A 24,392-nucleotide genomic window follows, 5' to 3' on the forward strand; every position below is an offset into this window, starting at 1 on the left:
CTGGCTGCTCTGGGCCTCTGCCTACTGATTCCAGGACAGATTCTGACACAAGCCCACTGGGGATGACCCAACATCCTCGAGACATGCCCCGTCACCCCAATCAAGCTGCAAACTCCCTCCCATTCCTGCCTCCTCCCCGCTTCTCCCAGGCCGTGGCAGTGGTGATGGAGATCAGAGTAATTCAGCAGCCACCACAACAAATAGAGCCCAACTGCCAAGACCTTGCACAGCCACTGCATGGGGTTCTGTGTGGGGCCACCACATAGGGACAATCCAAGACAAGGAATCCATCTCGGAGACTATGTGCACTCTGCGAAGAGATGGTGACTGAGGAAGAGAACAGTGTGACAAGGTGACCTTGTCCTCGACTGGCAGGGCTGGCTCTGGCTGTGGTGGCCTCAGCCCACAGAAACAACTTTCTCTCAGACCTAGCTGCCCATTCCTGCCCTCTTGACCCCCCCCCCACCCGCCACCCCTCCCACGCACGCCACATGGAAAGCTCAGGCGCACACCAGGCCCAGGCCGCCACTTCTCACCTCAGACACTTAGCACTGGTCTCCGGTAGGGCCAGTGACTTTGGTGTTGAGAGGCAGGGGCTGCTCCCTGCTGCCTACCTGCCCTCCTGCCTGGGAACCGGAGTACAGCTGGATTCCTGCTCAACGTCCAGGTGGGTTCCCTCTACCAGCAGACAGTGGGCCCTACTGGGCCTGTCTGCCAGGGGCTGGTTGTGGTGCCCCAGTGCTGCCCCGGAAACGTCCCCAGCAGGGGGCGCTGTGCCCCGCTCAGGTTGTATTTCTGGGAACTCCATGTCCAGTGTGCTGCTGTCCCTTGCGGTCCATCTTGGCGGAATACCACAGAGCCAGCTTTCACTCAGCTACTTCACAAGAGGGGCTCTGATCTCATTGGGGGACCACAGGAACATCCGGCGATGGACTCGAGACCTGAGTCTCCTGCTCTTGGGTTACAATGGGTGGGTTGACCAGCACAACCAGAAAGGTGAGGAGGTTGCCTCTTTTCCACTCACTGACCTGAGCCTGGGCTTCGGCAGAGACAGTCCCAGTTCCAAACCATGGGCGGCTTTGACATCCAGGCAAGCTGGAATATGGAGGGGAGGATGCTGGAGCGGCAGGCCTGCAAGGCCATCCCTTCTGCCCTGGTGAGTCACGTTCACCTGAGCCCTTAGGGTCAGGCCTGGCTGGTGTGGGACCCAGTGGAGCTGCTGATCCTTCTTTAAGTTAGCGAGCAGAGCGGCAGGGTGGCCTCGCAGGAGCTGATGCTCAGGCACCTGGACCTGTGCCCCATTCTGTGGGAGGAGCCCCGCTTCCAGGGCTAAATGTATCAAGAAGTGCTCAGGGCCCAAAGCTGAAGTCGATGCTTGTACCCCAGTTAATGCCGATGTTTTCTGTGGCTTTGGGGGAAGGGACCCCACAAAGCAGCGTGCAGTTTGGCAGTCCGGCCTTTCTCTTGGCTGTTCCCAATGACCACAAGCAGGGGTTCGTGCCAGTCCTGTGGGGGGCAGTCTCGGCATGCACTCGCTGTGCTTCGTCCAGTCCCATGTGGCAGCTACCGCCACAGACCTGAAGCTGGGGCGCCGTCGTCCTTGCAGGCAGGGGGCCATGGTGGTTGCTGAGGCTCTGGGCTAGAACCTTCTCCGGATGCCCTTCTCCAGGCCCCAGGGGCTGGGGGAGGTGGTGGTGGTGCGAGGAAGAGGGAAATAAGCACACAGAACCCCCAGAACATACAATCAGTTGTCTGAACGGATTTATGTTTTGTTTCAAACCATGGGAGGACAGGAGATAAAATGCAAAGCGTCTGGGTGCAGCAGTGGCTGCGCGTCTCACCTCGGCCCACCATGCGGCCCACGTGCGGGCTCTTGTATGCGAGGCCCACTCCACCTTTCTGCGGGTGGCGTCACTCCCCAGTACCGGGGCCCTGGGAGCCGGCGGCTGCCATCACTGTGGCCTGCGTGGCGGCTGTCCCACTGGGCTCCTCCACCCGGGACCTCTTGACCTCGGGCTCCCCGCTGGAAGAGCTGGGGGCGGCAGTGGAGGTGGCTGGGGTCGGCGTGGTACTGGCCGCTGTGGCGGCAACAACTGCAGCTGGCTCCTCGGGCCCCACCTCGCACACCCGGGTGACCACCACCGGCGTGGATGAACTCGCCTGGGCTGCCAGGAGCTGCAGGGGACTGGTGAGGGCTGGGGGTGGAGGGAGAGGAGGTCACACGGGGGTCTGGCAGGACCAACCCTGGCAGGTCTGACACAGAATGCTCAGTGGACTCAGCAGACCCCCACACTGCCCTCTATCCCCCGCCATGCAGGGGGGAAGCCCCATGCTCACCCCTCCAGCTGGCCGGAGCCTGGCCTTGGGCCCCCACACCTCTGCTTCTGCCTGGACCTGAGACATCCTGGCTCCCCCTTACCCCCGGCTCCCTGCCCTGTGCTGGCCGACCTTCTCTAACCACTGGCCTCACCCCAGTCAGTCAAGGGGGAAGCAGCCTTATGGCAGGTAGGGCACAGGTACCCTCGGGGCCTTTCCTGTATCACTGGCAGGGCCTGGCACGAGGGTGCTCTGATGGGGTGGGAGGCCATGTGGCTAGGCCAGATGGGGCTGGAGGATGGGCCAGGCCTCACCGTAAGTGTTGCCGGCTAAGCTGTTCGTGGGCACAGTGTGCTTCCCGTTCTGCGTGACGGCCCTGACCGGGAGGTGGTGCTGCCCGATGGTCACTGGCGTGGCTGGCTGCAGGATGGTGACCGTGTGCCCAGGGACGCCTGGGGTCATCTGGCTGGCTACTGTCTGGATGACACGACTGGCTGCAGGGATCGTGGCAAATGCAATGGTGGGTTTCTCTTCCAAACCTGTGGGGCAGCAGTGGATGAGAAACACTCCAGGGCAGAGAGGCCATCAGCTCCCATGTGGCCTTGGCAGAGGATCTGGGTGAGGACAGAGTGGCAGTGGGGAAAACTGCTCCGAGGAGATCCTCACCATGGAAACAGGTTGCCAAAGAAGACCCATTCGTTGGGTTTTAGAATAGACCTTGAACTTTAAGCACGTACGTGTGTGTGTGTGTGTGTGTGTGTGTGTGTGTGTGTGTGTGTGTGTGTGTGTGTGTGTGTGTGTGTGTGTGTGTGTGTGTGTGTGTGTGTGTGTGTGTGTGTGTGTGTGTGTGTGTGTCTGTCTACTGGGGTGGGGTTTGAACTCAGAGCCTCAAGCTTGCTCCATAGATGCTCTACCACTTGAGCCATACTCCAGCCTCTCTGCTTTAGGTGTTATGGAGATAGGGTCACTTCTGCCAGGGACCAGCCTGATTCCGGTTCTCGCCTACGCCTCCTGGGTAGGTTGAATTATGGGCATGTACCCCAGCTTGCTGACTGAGATGGGGGCACTAACTTTTCTGCCCAACTGGACCACAAACCACCATCCTCCCAATCTCTGCCTCTCAAGTAGCTAGAATTACAGGTATGAGCTACCATGCTTGGCTTAAATTTACTCTGGGCAAGAAAACATTCTTTGGAAATGCGAGGATTGGCTCCTAAAGCCATTCATTCACTGAGACAGAGTTCCCACCACAACTTTAAGATAAAATGAGCTGAGACTGAGTCAACCCAAGGCCTCCCAAGAGGGCGTGTTTCGGAATTAGGTATACCCACCCTGGAAGTCCTCAAGATCAGGTTTATCCTAGGGAACCAGACCTGACTCTCAGTCCTAATGTCTCCCAAAAACTTGGCACTCGAGGCCTTGGCAGAGACTTCCTCCCGGCATGCGCCCCCTTCCTTTGAAAACACTAAATTCCAGATCTGTGCAGCAGGCATGGCGACCATACCCGTCACCCCAGCACTCAGGAGGCTGAGGCAGGGAGATCGGTGGGACCCCGATTCCAAATGGAGAGAGAAGAGAAGGAGAGAGGAGAGAGACTGCACAACCTAACTCAGCATTGCCTGGAGGGAACCAATCATGCCACTGTGTGTCCGAGGCCCTGCCACACGGGGCCGAGTGCTGCCCCACAGGGTGGCTCTGAACCTGAGGCTCGGGCCCACAGTGCCAGGCTAGCCGGCTGGGCCACACCCTGGTAGACAGGCCAGCAGCAGCACTGTTACCTCTTGCTTCGCTGCCCAGGTCCAGCACAGCTGTGCCTGCCGTGTCATGGGCACCACCTGCCGGGCCCTGGCTGGCAAGGATGTAGCCGTTGGCTGAGTTGGCAGAGGTGGTGACCACCCTGACCATGGTGACAGTCGGGGCTTGCTGCACCACATGGATGGCGTGGCCCGAGGGCTGCTGCGAGGTCACTATGGAGGCTGGCATATAGGCCACAGGCTTGGCCACTAAGTTAGAAGGTCGAGGAGGTACAGCCATAATCACGGGCTGGGCGCTGACAGGGGAGCCTGGAGGGAGCAGAGAGAGAAGAGAGTCACTTGATCATCACCTGGACAGGCCCAGACCCACTCCAAGTGCTAGATGAATTCTGTCATCTTCAAGAAGTGGATGAAAGCAAGCCTTACCGGGGGCACTCTGGGAATAGCGGTACTCAGGAACGGAGGCTAACTTTGACCCTAGGTCTGGGTCATGTGGAATGGGGGAGCCCTCTCGAGACAGGCACTCTGGAGTCTGCAGGCCGCTGGAACGAGGGGACATCAGCCCAGGGTGAGTGGGTGAAGCTGGGGCGCTCCTACAGAGGACAAAGAGCCAGAAGGGACCACGGTGCTAAGTGTGCCATGGATAGAGAACCTCAGACAGGACGTGACCCCAGTATCCATCCCCCATCCCCACCCACCTTCCTGGGGCTCCTCTGTCAACTCTCCCGTTCCAGGTGCTTCTCTAACACTGTGTCACTGTGGGCCATGGCCAATATTGTACGTGGGAATCCGGGGGGGGGGGGGGGGGGGGGAGGAGAGGGAAGAAGGGGGCTCCATTAAGAGGACACACTGTGTTATCTGTGCTCCCAGCAAATGAGAGATCCAGTGGCAGCTGCCTGTGTCCAAGGACCCTGCTCCTGCTGTGTCACTGGGACCAGCTCCTCTGAGAGGAGCCCAGGCCAGACCTCCATCGGGCCTCCAGCTCTTATAGAATGAGGTGGCTGCAACACAGAGGAATTCCTGAGTGCTCTCCACTCCTGCCCGTGCCAGCAGCCATCCTTCTGATTACAAAGTAGGAAGAAGCACGTAGCCATTGTTGCCTGCTCCTCTGGATTGGGCATGGCCAGGAGAAAGCAAGCAGGAAAGGCAAGGCCAGGCATTCATCAGCCAGGAGGATGAAGGCTTGGGCCTGCTGGTGACCGTGCCCACCAGCACTGCGCTGCACCCCCACACTCGCCCCGTCACCAGAGAGCAGAGGAGACTCTGGACAATGCCAGTCTCACTTCCTATCTGCCCTCAAAGGTCCTACACTGTGCCAGAGAGGGGCCAGCTGCTGCTTCCCTGAGTCTCCTCATGCCAACAAAGAGTGGATCCACTGAGCCTTCTATCCCTTTTTCCCTGGCAGAGACCCTGCCATGGGAGTACACACTGGAGAAGTTCTGATGCCTATAGTCTGGAAGTTGTGCACTGGTCCCGGGGCAGCCTCCCAGTCAAGGGGCAGTCTGACAAGCCAAGACCAGCCCCGGGACCTCATCTTCTTGAACACTCAGGACAGCAGCAGGGGCTTACCGTGAGGACAGAGGCCCAAAGGGGGTGCGGAAGCAGGATACACCCCTCTGCCTCCGTTTGCGGAATGCCTGTTCCACAAGCTTGGCTTCTGAGGCAGGGTCTATGCGCCAAAAAGAGCCTTTCCCAGGCTCCTCCTGGGAGCGTGGGACTTTGATGAAGTAGCGGTTCAGAGAGAGGTTGTGTCGGATAGAGTTCTGCAGGAAGGGAGAGATAGTCACTGTCACAGCCAGCTGAGCACAGACCACAGACCCTACTGACTCATGCCTGCAGCCAACTGCAGCAACAGGGGTAACAGGAACCACCAGCCCTCTGTGCTGTGGCTGCACAGGTACTGCACCTCATATGCAAAGCCCAGGCTTTCCTCCCTGGATCCCACAGTGAAACCTACCACTGTTATTTTGTTTTGCTTTCTTTTCTTTTTGTAATACTGGGGTTTGAACTCAGGGTCTTGCAAGGCAGCCGCTCTACTGCTGAGCCACATCCCCAGCCCTCCATCACCATCATTATAGAGCAAAGCAGAATAGTGTTAAAAGCATTTCAGGAAAAAAGAAAAGACTTAGCTAGAGGTGTGGCTCAAGTGGTAGGAGCATGGCTCCAGTGGTAGCGCCCTAAGTTCAATCCTCAGTACTGCAAAACCCACAACAAAAAAGAGGAATTTGGCTCAGAGTTCAAATGCTTACCTAACATGCACGAGGGTTTAGATTTGATTCCCAGAACCCAGGAGAGGAGGGAAGGGAAAAGAAGAATCTAGAAATAGGGGCTGGGAAGGTGGTTCAGTGGTAGAGCGCTTGCCTTGCATGCATGAGGCCCTGGGTTCGATTCCTCATCACCACATAAGCAGTGGGGAAAAAAAGCCGGAAGTGACGCTGTGGCTCAAGTGGTAGAGCGCTAGCCTTGAGCTAAAGAGCTGAGGAACAGTGCCCAGGCCAAAGTTCAGGCCCACGACTGGACCTCCCCTCCCCCCCCAAAAAAAAAAGAATCTGGAAATAGCCACCTACATATTGCTGGGCATGGTGGCACTCATCTGTAAAATCTACACTCAGGAGACTAACGCAGGAGGATCATGAGTTTGAGACCAGCCCAGGCTACACAGTATGACACTGCCCCCGCAAAAAAAATATAAAAAATAAAAAAATAGGGGCTGGGAATGTGGTTTAGTGGTAGAGTGCTTGCCTAGCATGCATGAAGCCCTGGGTTTGATTTCTCAATACAGAAAAGGCCAGAAGTGGCACTGTGGCTCAAGTGGTAGAATGCTAGCCTTGAGCAAAAGAAGCTCAGGGACAGTGCCTAGGTCCTGAGTTCAAGCCCCAGGACTGGCAAAAAAAGAAAAATGAAAAGCAAAGACTTGAGTCCCACAGCACACACAACTCATCTTGAGTAAGCTAGCAAGCAGCAAACAGTAACTATGGGAAAACACAAGGGAATGAGGGAACAACACATACCAGTGCACCTACTACACCGAGGGCTGGTGGTGCCATGGGGCCACAGTGGCGACACCCATCCGGTGCTGGATCGGCCATGTGCCTGGTGCTTACAATGCCGGGCAGGAAGCAGGAGAGTGCACCAGGCACCCATTGTAGGCTTCGTGTACTGCAGCCTGACATTTTAGAGGTGCTGTGGGTCATCCTCTATAGAAGGACCCCCATGTCTTTCCTGTTTACTGCATGGCCTCACCTGCCAGCCTTTGTCGGCCGTCCTGTAGTATGGGTAATGCTTGGTGATGTGGGCGTAGATGCCGCTTAGTGTTAGCTGCCGGTCCTGGGCGGAGGAGATGGCCTGCACTATGAGCTGTGCATAGGAGTATGGTGGTTTCGACTCGTCCTGGGGAGAAGCAGAGTGCTGGGGTGAGAAGAAGACAAGGTGCCACGCCCCCCACCGCCTGCTCCCAGACTAAACCCATCCCCATGATCGCTGGTGGGCCACTTTCATGAAATTTCATGTATTAGCTGCTTTGCCTTGGAGGACGGAAAAGTCAGGCTTTTATCATAATTTAATCCTGAAATTCCGTACCCCCTCAACACACCGATCAGTTATCAGACATAAGAAAGCATGTATCACCCCACTGGATGACTGTCATTAAACCCCACACTTGGCAGGAGATGGGACAGGGAGAGGGGAAGAGGGAGCAATGTCACGATCGTGTTTGGCAAGTGGGGAGAGGTGACTGCTCTGTCTGCTGCCCTTGGGGTCCCTCTCTTCTACCTGTGTGGGTCACCATAGTGTGCTCCTCATACCTTGGGGCTGTCCCCGCCCGATGTATCTGCCTGCTGCTCAGAGGCGGCCTTTGCAGCAAACTCAGCAGCCAGCTGCAGGTCTGAGGTCACGTTCTGGACAAAGCGGTAGCCAGAGGACCCGGCTCCTCGAGGGCTGGCAGGGCAGGAGTTGGGGACGCTGAAGAGAGAGGACACACCGTGAGTTCTCCCTGCAGAGATGGGCTTGGGCCTGCCATGGTCTCAGGACCACCATTGGATAATAAGGGTTCACTTCTCTCAACAATGTGTACCCTGGTGCAGGACCAGGGGCAGCAAGCAAGCTTTATCCAGCAGCAATCCCTCTCCAGGGCCAAGGTACCTCATCCCCAGTGCCACAGGTGGCAGTGCCCAGCCTCTCCCGGCTGGCACCCATGCAGCTTCCCACAAGGATCTCTGTGAAGAGTTGAACCTGAGGGGATTGAAGCCTCTCCCTGGCAGAGACCTGAGTCCACAGCCACAGGAGCTGCTGGTCAGTGCCAAGGTGTCCACAAGATGGCACCCCAGGAACAGGCCTGAAGTGGAGAAGAGCCATAGTTAGATACAAGAAAGGTGCTGGGCTGTGCTGAGGACTTCCAATCAAGGGCAGGAGTGGGACACTGGCTCTCCCTTGGCTCAGCTGGTCGGGAGCTTTGGCCAATTGCCCCAATGAACTAGGACTGGCTTTGGTCATCAGACCTCATCAAAATCTTGATTCTGAAAATGTCTGTTGCTGAAACTATTCAGGGAAAATCAACGAGACCCAGGTCAGAGGCAATCTTGTCGAGCCAGGCTCAGTCTAAGCTCAGAAGACTGCAGTTACAGACCAGCCTTGAAAAAAAAATATATAGGAGTTGAGCACTGGTAGGTAGCTACTTATACCCAAGTAAGGCTACTTTCACAGAAAGTTTAATCCGTACTTATAAACTAGTTTGTGAGAGGAAGAAGGGGAAAATATAGCAGCTTTCCTGGCAGTGGCTCTGGTGTCGCATACTGTAAACTTTGTGGCTCAGGAGGCTGAGATCTGAGGATCACAGTTTGAAGGCAACAGGCAAATCTGAAATATTTTTTATCTTCCATTAACCTACAAAAAAATCAGTCTTAAGTAGAAAAAAGCTAAGCAAGAGTGTGAGGCACTGAGTTCAAGTCCCACTACCAGCATTAAAAAATGCTACACCCTTTGAGATGGCCGTGGGCGGCCTAAGCTAATAAAAACTGTGCAGGAGCCAGGCAACAATGGCTCATGCCTGTAATATCAGCTACTCAGCAGGCTGAGATTTGAGGACTGAGGTTCAGAGCCAGACCAGGCAGGAAAGTCTGAGATTCTTATCTCCAATTAACCAACAAAAGGCCAGAAGTGGAGCTGTGGTTTAAGTGATAGAGTGCACAAGGACATGGGGACGGACAGACTCTCTCTTTTTCTCTCTCTCTCTCCAAAAGGCAGAATAAGCCAATATCTCTCATGGAAAGGGGAAGAGCCCCAAACCCGGGGGACTTGGCCAAAACCCTCCACTAGGCCCCATGTTTGGGGGACTGTATTCAGGGTCCCAGTAGAGGCCAAGTAGAACAATGAGAGCCACCACTGTTGCATGGATTAAATTCCCCTCCCTCAAGGTAAACAAATGCAGCCGTGGTACTCACTAGGCACTATGCTGAAAATGAATTATACAATTTATAGATGGGGATGGGAGGGAAAAATTGGGAGAGAGGGAAGGAAGGAGTCCTGCCCTAAAATAAATTCCTGTCCCTCTCTTTAAGGCTGAGGTGAGACTGGAGGTGTGCACGTTGGGCCAACAGTGGTAAATTTTCTTCTTTTAGTGGAGAAAGATGGCCACTAACAAGCCACATTCTGCATTTTCCCTTGGGTGAGAATTGGGGGAAACCCTGATATGGGCTTCCTGGGTCTGGCCTGGACAAGCCCACACTGGCCCGTAGTGCCGGGCCCAGAAGCTGCTTTTGTACTAGGTAAGTGCAGAGTGCCTGGTCATTCACCACTGCTCAGCGTGGCCAGGGGACCCACGGGCATTGCGGCCTGCCCAGGCACACACACTTCTCCATCTCACTGAGAACCAATGGAATTAAGCCCCTCACTACCCTTGGAGCCATCAATGGCAGCCACATTGCTGCTGTTCCTGCTCTCTGGGGACTGGCCCAGGAGCCCTAGAGGATTAGGGACCTCTGGTCATCATCCTCCAGCACCAATCCCAGCAATGCAGTTGGAGCTCCTAAAATTACTCAAGTCAGGAATATTATGTTGTTGCATAAAGGGGGACTATAGTCTGCAAGGTAGGCCAGACAGGGGACCCTCGTACCCGAGACTGCTGCCCCAGGAAGGGGATGTCAATGCCCACAAGTCTGGCGAGCTGAGAGGCTACCGGAGAGCCCTGGACTCTGGCCAGCTCTGGGCTGGCTCTGCTCAAGCAACATCCTCAGGGGGCCAGCCTTATGCAGAGGCTGCCCAGGATCCTGACCAAGCCTTGACCCTGGCCACTCCATTCTCAAGTATAACAGCCAACCTAGACACCCGTAGTCCAGGCCAGCCTCTACAGGTGGGACACACAGAACCAAACAGGGGGCACAGGACACAGAGTAGGCCACCACGCACCGGAGAAAAAGACAAAACACCAAATGAAAACCAGATGGAGCTAACAGCTGCACGGAGGAGAGACACTAATAAGCCACTGGAAAACAAGGACCTGCTTCTTTTCTTCTTCTTTTTTTTTTTTTTTTTGGTCAGTCATGGGGTTTGAACTCTGAGCCTGGGAGCTGTCCTTCAGCTCTTCAGCAATAGGCTAGCCAGTACTCTATCACTTGAGCCACATCTGGTTTTCTGGTGGTTAATTGGAGATAAGAGTCTCATGGACAGGGCTGGGAAGGTGGCTCAGTGGTAACGCGCTTGCCTTGCATGCCTGAGGCCCTGGGTTTGATTCCCCAGCACCACATAAGCAAAAAGAAAGCCGGAAGTGGCGCTGTGGCTCAAGTGGTAGAGTGCTAGCCTTGAGCTGAAGAGCTAAGGGACAGCGCCCAGGCAAAAGTTCAGGCCCCATGACTGGACCCAAAAAAAAAAAAGAGTCTCATGGACTTTCCTGCCTGGGCTGATTTTGAACCATGATCCTCAGATCTCAGCCTCCTGAGTAGCTAGGATTATAGGTGTGAGCCACCAGCGCCCTGCCTGCTTGCTCTTCCTTTTCTTTTCTTTTCCCTTCCTCCCTCCCTCCCTCCCTCCCTCCCTCCCTCCCTTCCTTCCTTCCTTTTTTCCCTCCTCTTTCTCCTGCTCCTCCTCCCTCCCTCCCTCCCTTCAACAATCCTGGGGCCCGACTCCCACTACCTGACCTTCCTAACTTTACCCTGGCCAGCCTCACACTTGCCATTCTCCTGCCTTTGACTAGTAGCCGGGATTACAGGCATGCATGTTTCCTTCTCTTGTGCCCTTTTCTAGGAAGAGAATCAAGGATGTGCCTTAAAAATTTAAAAAAAAAAAAAAAAAAAGAGCAAATCAAGAAAGGAAGCCACCCACCCAGGCCAGCAAAGGCCCTCTTCCACCTGAGGCTCCCCAGGGTGGTGGGGAAAGTCCAGGGTGAGCAGGGGCCAGACGCTGGCTCTGGCTGGAACAGGGCTGGCTGCAGAGGAATGGCTTCCCAGGGATATTCATGGCCACTGGCAGAGCTTACTGACTGAAAAGAGGAATTCCAAACTTCAAGGAGGAGAAAAACAAACCAAAGTACAAGGAAGGAAATAGCTGGGCCCAATAATTATGACACAGTTACAATAAAGAAAATGCTGACACTAACTGAACCAAAACCCATGTGACTTTATCGGGAGGATGGGGTGGGGGAGGAAAAGCTTCCTTCGTTTCCATGGAGGAAGTCCAAGTATACTGCCTAAAACCAAAAGGCCAGGGCCTGCTGAGGCCAGGCCTCGGCACAGAAGCCAACCAGCAACAGCCGGAAGAGGCAGTGGGAAGTGAGAGGCCCTGAGTGCAGCATCCCATGGGGTTTTCATCTTAAGGGTTTTTCATCACAGGGTGCGTACACAGAAGCTCTAACTTTGAGAAAAAAGAATAGGACCAGCATATTTTCAGAGGAATTTTTTTTCTGGATCTACCCTGAAAGAGTTATGGTCCCCAAACACAAGTTCAATATTATACAATTCTGGGGCACATTTGTAATCCCAGCTCCTTGGGAGTCAGGGACAGTGTAAGGGGCAACCCAAAAGATGCTTTTTTCTTTTTTCTTTTTTAATTTAGAGAATACTTTATTAGGTTCTGTAATCAAACCCAAGTAGATAAAACCTTACATATTTAATACAGTGCGTTTACCCCTGTACAAATGGAAAAAAATTAAACATTTCTAGACCAATATGGCTATTAATTTCTCTACAATGCCAACTCAACACAGTAAACTGGGATACTTTTTCCAAAGTTGACAGCACAGCTAAAGTTTCCAAAAATTCAAATTTTATATATATATTTATATTTATATAAAGATGCTTTTTTCTAAGCCTGTAAATTAACTAAAATGTGGATATTCTCTTTCCCTCTCTCTCTCTCTCTCTCTCTCTCTCTGTCTCTCACACACACACACACACACACACACACACACACACACACACAGAGGCAGCATCTCATGCCCTTTGATCTGACTTTCCCTGTTTTGCAGTCACTTTGGGCTCTTGGAGGAACAGGATTTACCGATAAGCACCTGGTGACATATGACAGAGGGCAAAACTGATCCTCAAATAAGCAATGCCATAGTCTTACTGTTGTAAAGCCCAGGTGACTACCCTCCAGGCAACTTGTGCAGTTTCACTCCAGGGGTAAGATGATAACTTCTCCAGAACTGCTCCAGAGACAAAGACTGAGCTAATGGTCAATACCTGTGACCTGGAATGGTTTTAAACATGCATACCTACCTCACCCGCTGTCCCAATTCTCCCAACACCACTGAAGATGAAGATGCTGAAGATGTACGGAAGTGCTGGCTTCCCATGGGTGCCATGTAATGAATCTCCTTTCTCAGCCCTTCATAAATTTCTTTCTTTCTTTTTTTGCATATGGGGGCAAGTGGCTGGACTAATAGAGGGTTGGGACTAGAGTTTGAGAACCTGGGCTCAGCAACAAGATTGTGGGCCCAGGATAGCCCAGAAGTTGGCAAAACCCTATGTGAAAAATAATAAGACAACACGCCTAGGGGCGGGGATCAGGTGAAGAGTGACAGCCTAGCAAACATAAGGCCCTGATTCAACCCCCAGGAGTGCCAAAAACAAGAAACAAAAAACCCCAGAAACCTGGGCGCTCCTTTAAGATTAACTAGTTTTTGAAACACATTTTTTTCCTCAGAGAAAAAGACTGGCAGCCTGAACATCAGCTCTTCTGGGACAGGCTTAAGGCAGGAAGGCATTCTGCAGATGAGGGCCGGCAGATTGGTGCATGGCAGGGGCCCTGCTTCCCCTAAGCAAGCAATCTGGGAAGGGCTGTACCCTACATCCTTTTGGTGGGCACCAAAAGCACACAGCAGGCCCGTCAGAGTCCAGGTGATGCCACACAGGTATACTTGAGAAGACACAATGTGATCGCATGTGGCAAGTCTCCACCCAGCTTCACTAGTCCACACAAATGTCCCAGACATATAAAAGGAGTACACAGGATGGGTGTCGGTGGCTTACACCTGTAATCCTAGCTACTCAGGAGACTGAGATCTGAGGATCTCGATTCAAAGCCAGCCCAGGCAGGAAAGTCCCTGAGACTTTTATCTCCAATAAATCACTCAGAAAACTGGAAATGTACTCAAATGATAGAGTGCTTGCCTTGAGCTGAAGAGCTGAGGGATAGCGCCCAAGCCCAGAGTTCAAGCCCCAGGAGCAGGGCAAGGAGGGAAGGTGGAGAGAAGGAGCACAATGGTGCCCACCGCCTAGTGCAGAAGAGCCAGGGCTCTCAGAAATGGAAAAGGACAAGGTAAGCTGGAAGGAGCTGCAAGTTCAAGCAGGAAACAAGTCAGAACTCCAGTGACCCACACACTCTAGAACATTTCTACACATTCATCCTCAAGTCATCATGAAAACATCACCCTGAAGGATCCAGAGTTTGCCAGAAAATCAAGAGTCCAGAGCCCTTTATCCATGGGATGGAGTACAAGCCTCCTACTGAATGGGTGAAGCCTCAGTCTGTACCAGACCCCCTCCAGGCCCTGCGCAGGCACCTATGGTAATGGTAATGTTCACCTTTCGCCTAAGGAAGTGCTTTGTGGCTTAGCTTCAGCATATTTAAATCATTGTAGCATCCGACACCTATGCTCTACTGTTAAGTAAAATAGGAATTACTTTCAATCACTTGCCCAGGATCTCAGGAGAGACTTGATGACCCAGCCTGCTACTAAGGTACGCAGGGGTAGGCAGTGCCTGAGGGGGGGGGGGGGGGGGGATGAGCAGGGAGATGGTCTACAGGGGGAGGGAATCATCCCACTGCTGAGTATGGCACTCCATCAAAACTTACAAATTGTTCCCTTCTGAAAAATTCTATTTGTTATTTGTGGTACTAGCTGACTGTAAATAATTAAAACCATGGACAGTGAACCTAAGGATGGGGCAGGGAGAGATGGTATACACACAGACCCCATGGTCTCCAAACCCAAAAGATCTTGCTTCAAAAGGGGCGGCATTGCCAGGTGCCAGTGGCTCACACCTGTAATCCTAGCTACTCAGGAGTCTGAGATCTGAGGATCACGGTTCAAAGCCAGCCCAGGCAGGAAAGTCTGTGAGACTCTTATCTCCAATTAACTACCAGAAAACTGAAAGTGGAGCTGTGGCTCAAGTGGTAGAATGCTTGCCTTGAGGGACAGTGCCAAGGCCAAGAGTTCAAGCCCGACTGACTAAAAAAAAAAAAAAAAAGGTTACATCAGGGCTGGGAATGTGGCTTAGTGGTAGAGTGCTTGCCTAGCATGCATGAAGCCCTGGTTCCATTCTTCAGTACCACATAAACAGAAGAAGCTGTAAATGGCACTGTGGCTCAACTGGTAGAATACTAACCTTGAGCAAAAAGAAGCTTAGGGACAGTGCCTAGGCCCTAAGTTCAAACCCCAGGGCTAACCAAAATTTAAAAAGAAAAATGAAAAAAGTCTGCATTACCTGGCAGTAAAGCAGTATCACACTAAAGATCCTGATTAAGATGGCCAGGACTCTGAAGCCACCTACCTACTGTTTATTTTATAGGATATACAGCTTAACCTTTACTTGATTTCACAAACCACCAAGCAAAGCTTTATAGAAGCAACTTCAAAAACCCTGCCCTTAGGAGCCAGCACAGCCTCTACTTTCTCTCCCTGCCAATCCCCAGCTTTTCTCTCTTGGCCTCTTCCCTTGGTACAACCCCAACAGTTTTCTTCAAACTGCAGCTCTAAGAAGCCCGGCTTAGACTGGTCAGGGTTTCAGCAAGACCTAGAAAATGATTAACTGAGTTCCTTTTTCCTAAAAACACGGTTCCTTTACAGCAAGAGAAAGGTCATAAAGCTGCTAAAGGTCACAGAATTTAGTTCAAAGAGCTCATTCATTTACTGGGTGGAGTACTTCAAGGCAGAAAAAAAATCCACCCAATATACACACACAAAACCACAGCGCAACATACACACCCACCCTGAGAAACTTGGAGCCTCCTGCCCGCAAAGCAAAACCAGGGTGGGTAGGGGTGGGGTTTAGGCAGGGCCGCCGCCCCTCAGGGGCCTCTGGAGGGAAGGCAGTGCCCACAGCTCTAGGGAGGAGCGAGATCCCCAAGCCTAGCGCCAGCAGCCAATGGGGACCGCCAAGTGCAGGAGCACCAAATTAGGAAATCACTCAGCCAGCCCCCACCCTCTCCTCCCAGGATCAGGGGAGGAAAGGCCGGGCATGTTTGTAAACATGGCAACCCCGCCCCAGGAAGAAAAACTGAAGTCTCTAGGCCAGCAAAACCACCAAGATTCTGAGGTTTCTAACACCCAGCAGAACTCTACACGAGAAGAATCACAGATGTCCACAGAGGCCCACTGCTGTAAGGCTTAATTAAAGGTCCACAAGCCAGAGAGCAGGTCCCTTAGTCCCGGTAGTTGACCAGGAACCCAAGAGGAGCCAATGGGAAGCAGCAGGGGGACAAAGATGGGGACAGACAGGAGGATGGGGAAGAGCAGGTAGGCAGCACGGACACCTGGGACCAGAAGGGAAGGAAGCACTCAGCTGAGGACTCACTGACAGCAGAGCTGCCACCACCTCTGCCACTGGGTACATGCTGGCACACGAGGCCTCTGGGGATCCACAATGCCTGACTCTACCAGAAACAGTTCCTTCAGCTGGGCCAGATACACTAGCCAAGGCCCCTTAGTGGCCACCTGGTTTGACTTCCATAGGCCACAAGCAGCAGGGCACTCACATCTGAGCCCCTGCAGCATTGGTATGGCTTAGCTTTGTCCCAGCGGCTGCGTTAAGGTGACACTGGAAGTAGATTTAAGCACACGTGAGGTTTTAATAGCCTAAACCATATCACACACTGTCCATACTGCCCACTATGGCACACAACTCAGTGGGTTTTAGCGTGTTCACAAAGCTGCAGAGCCTTTACCGTATTTAGTTTAAAACATCCTTACCAGGCCACATGGACCCCCTGAACCTCAAACCTGTGAGAGCAATTCCTGCTTCCTGACTGTGGCCAATGCCCACCCTGGCTATCCCATGCAAATGGCACCACGCACTACGACCATACAATACATCCACGCAACCACATAATATATCCATGAGACCATGTACTAGGTGGCCCTTTGTGACTGGCACTTCTCATATGGGCATTAGGTCTTCAAGGCTGACCCACTGGGACCAGGTATGCAGGTCTTATACCCTCCTCACGCCCTTGTGATTTCCTCTTACATCAGGCCACACACCGTAACTTTCCCCAGGTATGTGGCTGTGAGTCCCACCCCGGGGCCATCGTGAGCAGTGGGGCCACAACACCCAGGCTAAGGCTATGTGACTATGAACTGCTAGGTCATAGGGGGGCCCTCTGTGTAGCCTTTTTGTTCCACAGCAGCTGCATCATGTCACCACCGAGCATTTATCCGTGTGTAACTTACATATACATCTGGGAAGGAGAGAACATTGCCATGGCTCTGAGGACAGAGCCCCTGCAGAGCCTTGTTGTGTGGGATTGCAGCCAAGTTAGACATCTGGAGCACAAGGTCACATACAGAATTTGGGCATTAGAATGGGAGGCCGAGAATAAAAGTAATCTCTCATAAAGATACAGGCACTGAATGGTACCGCACAGCCAATGCAACGCTGGGCTTTGCTAGTCATTCACCACCACCATCATCATCTATGAAGTTCAGGCTGGCTCCAAGGCCAGGACCTGAGGAGGACAACCCCCACTCTGGCTCTGGGAAAGAGGACATCAACTCCAACTCCAACACAAATGATTCCCCGAGGAGCACATTTCATCACTGGAAAACAAAGCCAACAATGGAAAACTAGTGCAGGAAGCCAATCTGGTTGCTGCTCAGTGAGTCAAGAGACAAGTCCAGCCTAGTGTGGTGGCCCTTACTGGTATGTAGGAGGCGGAGCCAGGCCAGCCTGGGCTACAAAGAAAAAACCCTATCTCAAAAAAAAAAAAAAAAAACCAAGACCAGCCAGGCGCGCAGTGGCTCACCCCTGTAATCCTAGCTACTCAGGAGGCCGAGATCTGGGGATCACAGTTCAAAGCCAGCCCGGGGAAGGAAAAGTCCATGAGACCCTTATCTCCAATAAACTATTCAGAAAACAGGAAGTGGCACTGTGGCTCAAGTGGTAGAGCGCTAGCCTTGAGCTGAAGAGCTGAGGCTCAGAGTTCAAGCCCCACTACCGACAAAAACAAAACAAAACAAAAACAAAAAAAACCCAAGGCCTTGGAGTGCAGCTCTAGGCTGGAGCTCTCTTGCCTAGCATGGAACAGGACCTGGGTTCCATCTTCAGGACAGAGATAGGAGGGAAAGAGGGAAAGGGAGATATGATGCTTCAAACTGAACCTGGTGAGGTGTGAGGTACAAGATGCAGGGGATCAGGTGAGGCTGGCTACAGGAGGGTCCCACATCTGAGACCCAGGGACAGCTGCACAACCCTGTCCCACTGGGAAGTGTTTTTTTACAGAGTGTGGCTGGTGGGTAGCTGAGAGCCCTGAGCCCAGCAGGGCTGGGTGAAGCCTTTTACAACATGGAGCCACCGTGCTCCTTTCCCATCAGGGTGAGCTTTGCTGGTAAGACAGAAGCGCCGGCAGAAGCTGCTAGGTCACAACAGCCGCAGCCTCTGTACTGGCTCCATGGGACACTGCACCTTGAGGGCCACATACCGCTTTCAAGACAGAGAGAAGCAGAGACCTCGGAGATAAAACAGTAGAACACCTTAAGATGGAGAAACCCTTGTTTCCCTATCTTTCTTCTGGATGAGGATGTGGGTGTCCACAGAAGGGCTTGTGCTGGGGGCAGGGGCGTGTGGCAGTACCCAGGAACACTTGTGAAATCAGAGTGGGGGCTCTGTGTGGAGCTTTGGCTACTCCAGTCCCCCCTGAAGCTGTGCTCTAGGGTTTTTCCTTCACAGAATAGAATCAAATGATAACTAGGAACTTCCACAAATGAAGGTTACAGAAGCAAAGTTCACCTCACCCTAGCATGTCAACATGACTTTAAACATTTTCAACGTCTGTTACTTTCTCTGAGCAGGCTCTAACATGTAAGTCCTGAGTTGAAGAGGGGTGGGTTAGGGGACGAGCCTTCGAGGAGAACCCACCAGAGCCCACTTCCACAGCCAGGCCCACCCAGGTTGGTAAGAAGAGTCTGGGCTCCTGCAAGGCAGCTTACCTGATGGTGCCGGTTGGGGAGGGGATGGGGCTGACCAGGCTGCGGAGATCCGGCTCCGGAATGTGGATCTTCAGTGGGGAGATCTGAGGGTAGAGCGGTCGCAGGGGAGAAGCTGGAGCCTCTTCTTTATGGTACAGGGATGTGAACTGGATCTTGATGGCTGTGCTGGGGAACCGGAAGGTACACCTGTAACAAGAGGAGAACAGCAAGTCAGGTCCTGAAAGGAGGAGGCTGAGGTCCAGTGGGGCCTGATCACATGGATCCTGATCACCACATGACTGCTCCAACACAACCCTTGTGCTCACAGGACTGGTATGGGGATGGCACTTCCTGTGCTCTCCTTAAGACCCCTATGGACACAAGCATAGGGCCACTACGGCATCAGCTAGCCCCTGCCTGTGCACAGGAACAGCACAGACCCAAATAGCCCTGCAACACACCACAAGGCCGTACACAGAGCTCTCAGCAGACGCGGCCCTATCGGTCTGCCAGCAGCTGTGGTGATGCCAGATGTGGTTTGTGTGTGGTTCACAGGGAAAAGAACAGAAAGGACAGAGATGTCAGTCCTTCCCCGATAGCTGAGGAAGGGCTAACGCAAACAATGCCTGACAAATGCTCTGGGCTTCCCTGCCTCCAGCCTGTGGCTTTCCTACTCAAGGCAGCATGCCAATATACTTGGCCTTAAGCAGCACCAAGGTGGCTCAGTGGTAGAGTGCTTGCCTTGCATGCATGAGGCCCTGGGTTCGATTCCTCAGCACCACATAAGCAAAAAGAAAAAAGCCAGAAGTGGTGCTGTGGCTCAAGTGGTAGAGCGCTAGCCTTCAGCTGAAGAGCTGAGGGACAGCGCCCAGACCCAGGCCCAGAGTTCAGGCCCCACGACCGACCAAAAAAAAAAAAGGCACCAAGACCATGCCAGGGGCTCAAGATAGGCAAGGACTATGTGCATGGTCCTCTTTTCTAAGAAACTGCAGCCTGTCACAGTCTGGGCAGTTTGCCTAGGACACCTTCCAATTTCTAAACAGAGAAATTGCCACCTACTACGCTGCTAGCTTGAGAGTATCACAACAAAACCTGCCAAGCTAGCTGCACACATGGGCTGCACTGTGCACAGCCCCCTCTGGTGCCCACATCCCCACAGCAAAGACGGCCAGCATGCTGGAGGCTGGTGGAGATGCCCTGGCCTGATGCAGCTGGGCCTGAGCGGGAGTGGCCGCCCAGGGAGCCTGATGCTGGCAAAGCCACCCGGCCCTGTGAACGTGCTTGTGCACACAGCTCTCATTCCATCTTCTTCACACTAAGTGTTTCATGAACAAGACTTAAGGGCAGGTCTTGTATCTGTGTCCAACAACAGTGAGATGTGGTGAACAACTGGTGACTTTATATAAGGATCCCCTGCAGAGATGAGGGGCTCTTTATAGGGGGACCCACTGCAGAGGTGGAGGTCTTTACTGGAGATCTACCACAGAGCTCTTCCCCTCACCTGCTTGGGAGCCACTTGTACACCTGGCAGAGGAGCTGGAAAGCACCCAGCCAGGCTTCAGCCATTCAGCAAAAATGTGGGAGGCATGTTTATATTCCCATATGTAAAACCAGGGGTAACAGGCATTCTGGAAGACAGGCTGGGTGCCCCAATACTGCAGACGGGGTGGGGGTCTGCAGTGTTGAGTCGGCATCACTCCTAGAGTTCCATTTGCTGGGGCGGGGATGGGGGGGGGGGGACCCTGAGATGTCACAGGTTTGAGAGTATACAGAGTCATTTCCACTTTCTCAACAAAGAGCCAGTGGCCTTCTCCTAAACTGTGGCTCCTCAGTCCTGAAGGCCAAGCGGTCTTTATGAGTCACACAGCCCACATCTACCCACCCAAGACAGAGACCTAAAGAAAAGTTTATGGAAAAAAAAAAAAAGAAGAAAAGAAACGGTTTGTCGCCAGGAGCCTGGCTGGGGCTGGCTAAGGAGGGGCCCATGTGTGAATGCACAGGGAGCGTGTGGTGTGTATGTGACACACCCCTGTTGCCCTACATCCCACAGGAGGACAGCCCTATACATCAGCTGTGTCCACGCCACTGCACCTCACCGCAGTCTGCCAGGAGAGCTCAGTGGAAGCGGCTGAGCTCCTGCACCGCAAAGGCCCTGAGTTAGCATGAGATCCCATCACATCAGTCACCAAGGCCAGCCAGGACAAGGATACACCCTGGCCACACGTGGGTGGGGAGACAAGAGGGGAGGCGAGAGGACATGGTGTGTAGGGCTCTAGACCTGGGCCTGACTCCACTCCAGATGAATCACAGACCTTCCTCCACGCTTTAACCAGCTCCCTGGCCAGGAGGGAGTGATGGACATTACACAAGGAGGTGCTGTGCAACTGACAGCACAGAACCCCATCCTGCCTGCACTGGGGTGTACCCTGAGTGTACACTGAGCTGTCAGTAAAGCCTAAGCCCGGCCCCAGGACAATCTCCTGTAACTGCTACTTCCCAATTAAGACCTAACCATAAGCACAGTCCTAATAACTGTGGTGACAGCTATTTTAATACCAGCTCCTGACTCACTTTTCTAAATCTCATAGTGAGCCAGCCAGACATCCTGTTACTAGGAGAGGCGGAGGGAGGAAGAGGAGGACAATGAAGGGGGAGGAGGCGCACTACATCCATCACCCCAGCAAGTCTGGCCTGCCCCTCAGCCTTGCTTACCTGGGAGTGTGGGGTGCTTGCAGCCTCTGTAAGTCACATCGCTCCCTGACATGTTGGGAGCCTAGCAGAACATTCATTCGTTTTCTCTGTGTGTGTGTGTGTGTGTGTGTGTGTGCGCGCTCCCTGACATGTTGGGAGCCTAGCAGAACATTCATTCGTTTTCTCTGTGTGCGTGTGTGTGTGTGTGTGTGTGTGTGTGCGCTCCCTGACATGTTGGGAGCCTAGCAGAACATTCATTCGTTTTCTCTGTGTGCGTGTGTGTGTGTGTGTGTGTGTGCGCGCTCCCTGACATGTTGGGAGCCTAGCAGAACATTCATTCGTTTTCTGTGTGTGTGTGTGTGTGTGTGTGTGTGTGTGTGTGTGTGTGTGTGTGTGTGTGTGTGCGCTCCCTGACATGTTGGGAGCCTAGCAGAACATTCATTCGTTTTCTCTGTGTGCGTGTGTGTGTGTGTGTGCGCGCTCCCTGACATGTTGAGAGCCTAGCAGAACATTCATTCGTTTTGTGTGTGTGTGTGTGTGTGTGTGTGTGTGTGTGTGTGTGTGTGTGTGTGTGTGTGTGTGTGCGCTCGTGCATATGGGCCAGTTCTGGAGCTTGAACTCAGGGCCTAGGCACCGTCCCTGAGCTTCTTTTGCTCAAGGACTAGCACTTTACCACTTGAGCCACAGTACCACTTCTGGCTTTTTTTGTGTATGTGATACATACATGCTAGACAAGCACTCTACCACCAGGCCACATTCCCAGCCCTTGATTCTTTTTTTTATTTTTTGGTTGGTTGTGGGGCTTGAATTCTCTGGGCCTAGGCACTGTCCCTGAACTCTCCAACTCAAGGCGAACACTCTACCATTTGAGCTACAGCGCCACTTCCGGTTTTCTGGTGGTTAATTGGTGGTAAGAGTCTCATGGACTTTCCTGCCCAGGCAGACTTTGACCAGCAATCCTCAGATCTCAGCCTCCTGAACAGTTAGGATTACAGGCGTGAGCCACCAGCTTTTTTTTTTTTTTGGTCGGTCGTGGGGCTTGAACTCTGGGCCTAGGCGCTTTCCCTGCACCCTTCAGCTCAAGGTGAGTGCTCTACCACTTGAGCCATAGCACCACTTCCGGTTTTCTAGTGGTTTGCTGGAGATAAATGTCATATGGATTTTTGTGCCCAGTCTGGCTTTGAATTGTGATCCTCAGATTTCAGCCTCCTGAGTAGCTAGGATTACAGGCGTGAGCCACCGGTGCCCGGCTTCAATCATTTTTTTTAATACAGGTTCTTGCTAGATACCCCAGGCTGCCTGCCCTCAAACTCCATCCATCTGCCTCAAGTACCTGATGGAACCAGCTCATCTGATTCCTAGGTGGAATTTTAATGAGTTGGTTGTAATTAAAGTCCTTTCTGAAAGTTTTACACTGTCTTGATCACATATGCCACCAGTTCTTCCCTGTGAAGACAGACCAGCAACATGCCTGGCAAGGAAGGGCGTAAGCAGGCACCCTCCCCCAAGCTCCTGCTCAGCACAGACAGAAGGCAGACCCACAGCTGCCTGGGTTGGACAGAGGAAAATGGCTGGCAGCAGGTATGGAATGTTCTAACAGCCTGGTATAGTGACTCATACATGTAATTCTAGCTACTTAAAGGAGGCTGAAACTGGGAGAATGGACATTTGAGGCTAGCCCAGGCAAAAAGTTTGCAAGATTCTGTCTCAATCAAGAAAAAGGCAAGTGAGATGGTGTGTCGCTATCACCTCAGCTGCCCAGGAAGCATAAACAGGAGGATCACAGTCCAGGCTGACCTGGGTATAAATATGAGACTCTATTGGAAACACAACAAAAGCAGAAATAGCTAGAGGTATGACTGAGTGGTAGAGTGCCTGCCTGGCCAGGGTGAGGCCACCGACTGTGTGAATGGCTGGTTGCACAGCTTTGGGAACCTCTGAATCACCAAAAGTCACAAACAGGAGGATTTATATGTTGCTTCCAGTAAAGCAAGAAGGATTTAAGACTGGGAAAAGCTGTTAGAAACTTGGCAACAGGTACTCAGATTTTGTGTGGTGTTAAGTGGCTCCTGGGCCCAGCAATGCACTGAGAGGGCCCAGTCCTATGGGGGACAGGCACCAGGGAAGGATATGCCTGCCAGGAACTGCTGAGCTACTGGGAGTGGGCAGAGACTATAAAGCCACTGGGTGGGAACCACCAGGCCACTGGGGGAGGGGGAACTGCCAGGCCACTGGGATGGTGCAGGGTGCCTTCCTCCCTTTTTTCCTCTCTCCCTCCAGGCAGCCCCTATGTTCTGCATAAGGGTAAGACTGGCAAGGACTAACAGAGCCTGACTGAGAGGCACTGCCTCTGTGAGCTTACAAAAAACAAGAACCAAAACTACACACTGTGAAATGCTGTCCTCCTCATATCCAATCCCAAAGCAAAGCATCACGACAGCCCCAAATATCTTCTTCTGAAAACAGCAATTTTGGTCTGGAGGTGTGGCTCAAGTAGTAGAGTACCTACCTAACAAGCTCAAAGTTTAAAACATGGTGCAGCCAAATACACACACACTTTTGCCAGAACACTCTCAAGATGAAGGGAGGAGGCCAGGGCTTTGACAAGGCCTGTGATCTCAGAGGGCATTTGCCAGTGCCAAGAGACACTGGTGACTGGGATGCATCCAACCCCGGCCACTCCAAGGATCCTCATTTACAGCATGCCTCTACAAGGGACTCTTTTTGAGAGTTGGGACTTGGGCAAGTCTGCAGAGCTGAAGGGAACCAGATACTCTGAAGATCCATCTGGGGTGAGAGAAGCTGTGAGGAAGGGAAGCTTGGCCCAGGGCGCAGTGGGCCACACACAGACACGGATGGAGCAGTCAGGGAACCTCCATCTACCCTTCCCAGGGAGAATCTCACCATCCTTAGGGGCTTGTGGGATTTATGTAAAACACAATGCTGGGGGTGGGGGGTGGGGTAAGGAGAGCTCCCATGCTGTATCAGATGGAGCAGAATGCAAAATCCACCCG

General features: G+C 52.8%; 1 protein-coding gene across 1 annotated transcript in view; it reads right to left on the reverse strand.

Annotated features, from left to right (window-relative positions):
* Window positions 1-1,744: 1,744 nt before the first annotated feature.
* Window positions 1,745-24,392, reverse strand: part of Foxk1 (forkhead box K1) — a 51,333-nt gene continuing 28,685 nt past the window's right edge. The window contains exons 2-9 of the mRNA XM_042686799.1: window positions 18,709-18,894; window positions 7,874-8,030; window positions 7,314-7,460; window positions 5,640-5,833; window positions 4,497-4,663; window positions 4,095-4,379; window positions 2,631-2,855; window positions 1,745-2,195 (exon numbers count right to left, since the gene is read on the reverse strand). Of these exons, the coding sequence (XP_042542733.1) occupies window positions 1,912-2,195; window positions 2,631-2,855; window positions 4,095-4,379; window positions 4,497-4,663; window positions 5,640-5,833; window positions 7,314-7,460; window positions 7,874-8,030; window positions 18,709-18,894 (1,645 nt within the window). The 3' untranslated portion in view covers window positions 1,745-1,911. The remainder of the gene's footprint in view (window positions 2,196-2,630; window positions 2,856-4,094; window positions 4,380-4,496; window positions 4,664-5,639; window positions 5,834-7,313; window positions 7,461-7,873; window positions 8,031-18,708; window positions 18,895-24,392) is intronic.

Source organism: Dipodomys spectabilis, unplaced genomic scaffold (genome assembly GCF_019054845.1).
Source record: "Dipodomys spectabilis isolate Male_0828 unplaced genomic scaffold, ASM1905484v1 ptg000098l, whole genome shotgun sequence".
Taxonomy (NCBI): Eukaryota; Metazoa; Chordata; class Mammalia; order Rodentia; family Heteromyidae; genus Dipodomys; species Dipodomys spectabilis.